General features: G+C 58.4%; 1 protein-coding gene across 1 annotated transcript; it reads right to left on the reverse strand.

Annotated features, from left to right (window-relative positions):
• Positions 1 to 88: 88 nt before the first annotated feature.
• LOC122378831 (nucleoprotein TPR-like) lies at positions 89 to 5,003 on the reverse strand. Its single transcript, XM_043360363.1, has 4 exons — positions 4,665 to 5,003; positions 1,182 to 2,642; positions 240 to 722; positions 89 to 166 (listed from the first exon to the last, which is right to left on the reverse strand). Exons 1-4 carry the CDS (start codon positions 5,001 to 5,003, stop codon positions 89 to 91), a joined length of 2,361 nt encoding a protein of 786 aa, XP_043216298.1.
• Between the last annotated feature and the right edge of the window lie 997 nt (positions 5,004 to 6,000).

A 6,000-nucleotide genomic window follows, 5' to 3' on the forward strand; every position in this document is an offset into this window, starting at 1 on the left:
CTCAGGCATATGACCGCAGCAGGCAGTGATCAGTTGTCCACGGGACGCAGCCATGAGCGCTGCGTGTTCAGCTCCTCCCGGGAGGCGCTCAGTTCGCGCGCACCACGGACAGCAGGTCCTGGTTGCGCGCCTGGAGCTCCTCTTTGCCCCAGAAGGTGACCAGACGCTGGGCGATCAGCCGTCCGGCGGAGGTATCCAGCTCGAGCTCGTCCCGTGGTGTGGTTACGACCATCGCGCGCCTTCTCCACCTCCTTCAGCGGCACGCAAACCTGCATTGCCAGGTCCTCTGTCTGGGCGACCAGTCGGTCCCTCTCGTGTTGTACGATACGAAGTCGCCGGCCGGCGTCGTCAGGCTTGGCGTGTGCTGTCTCCAGCTCCCGTAATGCCTCGTCATTGCTGCCTGTGGGAGAGTCGATCGTCTGCACCGCCGCCTCATAATCCTCTTGCTGCCTCTGGATGGCCGGCGTCCACTTATCAATGTCCTTCAGGATCTGGTCGAGGCACAGTTTGAACTGCTTGCTCTCGGCCTCTGTGGCCGTCAGCTGCTCCTTGGCCTGACTGAACCCGGTGAAGATCTGTGTGGGCGTCATACCCTGCCGCAGGAGCCGGCTGACGGCGGCGGGGGCGGCGGACGGTGACGTGGCCTCCACCGCCTCGTCTGAAAGGCTACCTTTGCGGGTGATTGCCTTCTTCTTCTTCTTCTGCGCGGTCGCGGACCGCGCCTAGGGCGCGGCCGGCGGGGGCGGGTCGGTGGCGACCTGCACCCGCCCCACTCTCTTCATGAATTCGATGATATGTTGGGCCGGCCCCGAGAGCACTTCCGCCAGGGTCGGACAGTGCCCCCAGAAGCCGGCCCTCGCCGCCACGTGTGCAGGGCACCCGGCCAGGAGGTGCTCCACGTCCTCCTCCTCCTCGCCGCAGGCTCGGCAGGTCGGGTCTTCGACCAGGCCGAGACGATGAGCTGTGGCTCGCACCAGTGGGCAGTAGCCGGTGCGAAGCTGGGACAGGGTGGCCTGGCCCCACCTGTCCAGCTCATCGTGGCTCGGAGTAGGTTCTCGATGAGGATGTCGACATGGAGGCCCCCTGCCCGTGGGGTCGATGCCCCCCTCGACAGAGGGGGCAAAGTGCCTCCAAACACGCGGACTCTCTCCCATTCAAGCCGCCACAATGCGGGTGATTGCCTGCAGCTGCTCCTCGTACGTCTCCAGCCGGTCACGCAGCTGGAGGATCACCTTGTCGCGCTCCACCAGGTACTGGCCGTGCTGGGTGTGCGTCTCGTCCAGATGCACCTCCAGCTGGCTTTGCTGCTCGCTGGCCGAGCTCAGCAGTGACCGCAGCTCGTCCACCGAGCGCAGCATCTCATTCGACCTGGCCTCCACCTTCTCAACGCCCTCTTTGTAGGGCTGCGCCAGCCGCTCCTGTGGCCGCAGCTGCTGTCGATAGTTTTCCTCCCGCTCGATCTCGGCCTCATGCTGCAGCTGGGGCTTCTCCACCAGTTCGGTGAGCCGCTGCTCCAGGTCGGCCGCCTGCTGTGTCAGCCGTTCTTTTTCCGCCTGCTCCGTCCCCAGCTGGTCCATCTTGTTGGCAAGGCCGGCCTGCAGCTGGAGGATCCGCGAGCTGTGCTGGCGGCGCAGCGTGGACAGCTCCTCTGCTTGCGACTTCAGGCTCTCCAGCAGCAGAGACATCTGCTTCTCCAGCACCTCCTTCTCACTCGCCATCTTCCTCTCTCTGTACTGGACACTGATCTCCTTGGCGGCAATTTCCCCCACCTGTGCCAGCGGCCGACACTTGGCCGCATTAGCTGCAGCCAGTTCAGCTCGCCGGTCTTCAAGCTCAGCCGTCAGCCGGGCCACCTCAACAGCGCGCCGCTCCAGCTGCTGTACCAGGCTCGCCTTGTCCGAAAGCACCTGGTCGCGCTCCCGACAGGCGGCCAGCTCAGCGGCCAACGCCCTGGTGAGGCCGGCATCTGCCTTCCTGTAATCTGCGGTGGCCGTGGTCCCCTGCTCCTGGAGTCTGGCAGCTGCCTGCTGCTGTTCCTCCAACTGGCTGGACTGCTTCTGCAGCTCCTGCTGGGCCTCCTGCAACTGCTGGCCCAGCTCAAAGTCATTCTGCTCTCTGAGTGCGTCTGCTGAGACAGCAGCGACCGAAACGTGTCTCTCGGCGACGTAGGAGTTGATGATGACCCGATACTTCCCTGCGACCTCTGGAAGCTTCTCGAGCTTTCTCTCCGTTGCCTGTAGTCGCTGAATAGCCTGTCGCTTGTTGTTGAGAAGTGTAGGACTTGTCTCCTTCCACAGCAGACCGGTCTCGTATCGCTCTCCACTTTTGGGCGTGTTTCTTTCCAGCATCTGGAGTACTTTCTTATCCATCTCCGATCGTGACGTCGTTTCACTGTACTTTGTTCCAGATGCTTCTGTAGACCACCATTCGTTGACGGCAGCGCACAGCTCCACTTCGCTCTCACTCGATTGACGTCTCAGAAACATGACCCGGCGCCTGCTGCTGGGCACGATGTCAGACACGCAGCCCGTCAGGGTCCATCCTAGGTCTGTCTTCACAGCGGCCGGCTGATTCGGACGTCCCACACGCACCTCCCGTTGCAGCACTGCTTCAAGGACGTTTGCACCGATCAACAGCTTCACCTGCCCGCCATTATATTGCGGGAACTCCAGATCACGAAGGTGTTCAAACCTCTGAAGCTGACTCTTCGTCATTGAAGTCGCAGTCACATTCAGCGCTGGCACAGACCACACTTCAGGAATGTTAATGCACTTCTTTGCCCCTGTGCCAAGGGGGCTGATCTTCAGTTTCACTCTCTCGGACGGACGCTGAGTGCCACTGGTCTCCACGTTTTGTATGCAGAGCGGGTGTCGCTCCCCGGTAACGCCCAGCTCCTCCAGAACATCCTCACGACACAGTGATGTCTGAGCTCCAGCATCCAGGAGTGCCAGAACGTCTGTCGAACCACGGGGCCCGTGAACCCGCACAGCAACAATCTGTAGCAGTGTATCTGTGTCCGTTTTTACCGAGGCCGCGACAAACGGCTGGTTCCCGGAACTACCTTCAGCTGAAGATTCAGGCGCTCCCGTGGTTGTCCCTGCTGACGACTGATCCCTCCTCGAGTTGCTCTGATCGGTTCCTGACCGACTTGATCCGCGGTGGAGAAGCGGATGGTGCGTGAGCTTGCATCCCTTCACATTGCACCGCCGAGACACTTTGCAGCTTCTGCTCCAGTGGCCCTTCTTGAGGCATGAAAAGCAAAGACCTTCTTCATAGGCAACAGCGCTTCTTGCGTCTGGGGTCTTGGCCTTGAATTCTGAGCAGTCGCTCAGCCTGTGGTTACTGCTGCACACCATGCACACTGGCAGAGAGCGGGCCTCTGGTTCGGTTTCACCATTGGCTCCTGTCGCCAGCGCTGTTCGCCGAACAGGGCCGTCCCTTGAAGAAACTGTTGCGCGTTTCCGTTCCGATGTGGAAGTCCCGGACTGGACAGCAGAGAAGCTCAGGATGCTGACTTGGACTTGGAGCCACTCGGTGAACGTCTCCAGAGTCGGTCTCGTCGGTCGCAGCCGGAACACTTCACGGCCCCACTCTCGGGCTAGTTCGCTCGGCAGCTTTTCGACCACTCTTCTCAAGTTTTCACTGCTTGACAGGTCACTCGCATAGCCGAGATTTCGCAGGACGGTGACTGTGCTATGGACGACCGCATAAAACTTCTCCATCGCTGGGAGGTCCATTAGTGACGGTGGCGAGGTCATGAACACATTTCGCAGGTGGGCCTGGATGATGTCTTCCTCTCGTCCGAACCTATCTTGCAAAGTTTTCAAGGCCTCGTGATACAAGTCACCGTTGAATAACATGCCGTCAATGGCCTGGGCCGCGGGCCCTTCCACCGCGTTTTGAAGGTGAGCCATGCGCTCAGCATCCGACAGGGACGGCTGATCATGCACCAAGGCTTTGAAAAGACCAATCCAGCGCGGCCACTCATGTGCATTTCCACGGAACGTTGGCAGAGTCAGTCGCGGTATGCTCTTTACGAACGCTGATGGTCCTGCCAGGTCATTCCTTCGGGGTGAGGCCGGCGTTGCGATCCAGCTGGCATGAGCCAGTCCGTCATTCTTGTGCACCCCATTCTCGCCTTGAGGAACTCCGACAGCTCTGGGTGATGACGAGGTGCAGCGGGAAACTTCGCCACCATTGGGTGCCGGCCGCTGCTCACCTGACGTACGACGGACGCCTCTTGTTACATCATGGTGGTTAGGCTCCACCTCCACTGGGATCTCGTCATCAAAGTCGTTTCTCCGCTCCCATTCAAGCTCATTTTCTGCAGCCCTCAGAAGTCTTGCCCTCTGCTGCGCTCGTTCCACCTCCTCTTCTAACTCCTTTTCCTCCATCATCTTCTTCTCTTCTTCAATCCTTTCTTCTTCTCTTCTCATCTGCCTTTCTCTATCTTGCCTGGCTTTCAAATGCTTCAGCTCCAGGCTCTTCATCTCTGCCGTTATTACAGCTTCCCTGGACGCCGCTCTGGACACTCCTGAAACACGGGATCCGTTCGCTCTGCTCCCCCCGTGATGCGACTTTGATGGCGGTGGTCTGTCATCTGCTTGCGACGCCGCGCAGCAGCTCACTGGTCGGTGCGTAGTCGCCTCTTCAATTCTCTTTACCGTCTCGGCGTGCCGTGCCGTCAGTCGGGTGGCGTACTCTTCCGCTTCTTCCAGTTCGCAGACCTCCTGCACCTTCTCAACATAGGTGTCATTGGCCTCCATGAAACCATCCAGTGTCGCATTCAGGGTTTCGAGCCGCTTCTTTAGTTCTTCCTCGCTCGCTCGGCGCGCGATCTGAGCCTCCGCCGTGTTACAGGCACGAGTAAACGCGGCGGCCTTGCGCCCGCGCTGAAGTTTCAGGTGCTTCAACACGCATGCAGTGTCTCCAGCTTCCTCGCCGGCAGTGTCCTGACTCACCGTCGCCGTCTCTGTGTTCTCCACCTGAGTCGAATCTTCCATCATCGGAATTTTCTTCTCGATCCGACTGGCACACACGAGGCACAGCTTGTAACCTATAATCAATCAGTAAGTCGGCGACGGGCAGCCACAACGGTCTTCAGTTCTCACTTCAGGCCCGGACCATCCGGCCCGGAGGACCAGAAAATGTTGGAGACGCTTTCGTTCGAATCTCCTTTCATGGTGTGGACTGTATTTAATCGCGCATCGCACAGCATTTGGTTGTTTGGTGACCGAGATCCAGGAGGAAAATGGTTTAATTGGAAAATTGGGAAAATAAACGTTATAACCTATCACGTTAGCCTAGTTAAGATACAACTAAATATTGGATTTAGGATAGAGCGCCGGATGCCGACGACTAAGGAACCTCCTTCTTAGGAAGTATATTTGGACCTAATAAAAGAGCGCCGGATACCGACGGCAAAGGAACCCCCTTCTTAGGGCGTATGTTAGGGCCTAAATAAGAGAGCGCCGGATACCGACGTCAAAGGAACCCCCTTCTTAGGGAGTATGTTAGGGCCTAAAATATGAGAGCGCCGGATACCGACGTCAAAGGAATTCCCCTCTCAGGGAGTATGTTAGGGCCTAAATATAGAGCGCCGGATGCCGACGACAAAGGAACCCCCTTCTTAGAGAGTTTTAGGAATGTTTTAGGATAAAAAAGGATAGTCAGTAGACCTGGTCACCGGAACCGATACGCCTGCCGCACCTCCGTCGAATATCTCATCTGTGTGTAGACCGCGCACTGTTTCACTTCTCACTCGGGCTTCTCACACACTTTGTCTTCTAGTTCACTATATTTGGCGGACAAGGCAGCGAAACGTACCGGGAAGAGAGCGGGGCAGCGCAGTGTCCCCGTCGAAGTCGAAAGGTGAAGTGAGGGCGGGGGTGTTTACAATTAGTTTATATACGGCGACAGGGGGTGAAACAAGACGCGTTGAGGACGGTCAGAGCACACAGAAAAGGCTAAAAATGGCCCGGGCGTCCAGCGCTCCACCCG

This window comes from Amphibalanus amphitrite, unplaced genomic scaffold (genome assembly GCF_019059575.1).
Source record: "Amphibalanus amphitrite isolate SeventyFive unplaced genomic scaffold, NRLGWU_Aamphi_draft 000066F_arrow, whole genome shotgun sequence".
NCBI classification, from domain to species: Eukaryota; Metazoa; Arthropoda; class Thecostraca; order Balanomorpha; family Balanidae; genus Amphibalanus; species Amphibalanus amphitrite.

Bases quoted from the DNA above. Each gene is read 5' to 3' on its own strand.
- LOC122378831 (XM_043360363.1), bottom strand. From the start codon at position 5,003: ATGGAAGATTCGACTCAGGTGGAGAACACAGAGACGGCGACGGTGAGT. The intron at 2,643-4,664 runs GTAAAGAGAATT...AATGGCGGGCAG, and splicing joins CGGCACGGCACGCCGAGACG to GTGAAGCTGTTGATCGGTGC. The intron at 167-239 runs GCGCGCGATGGT...CTGATCGCCCAG, and splicing joins CGCTGAAGGAGGTGGAGAAG to CGTCTGGTCACCTTCTGGGG.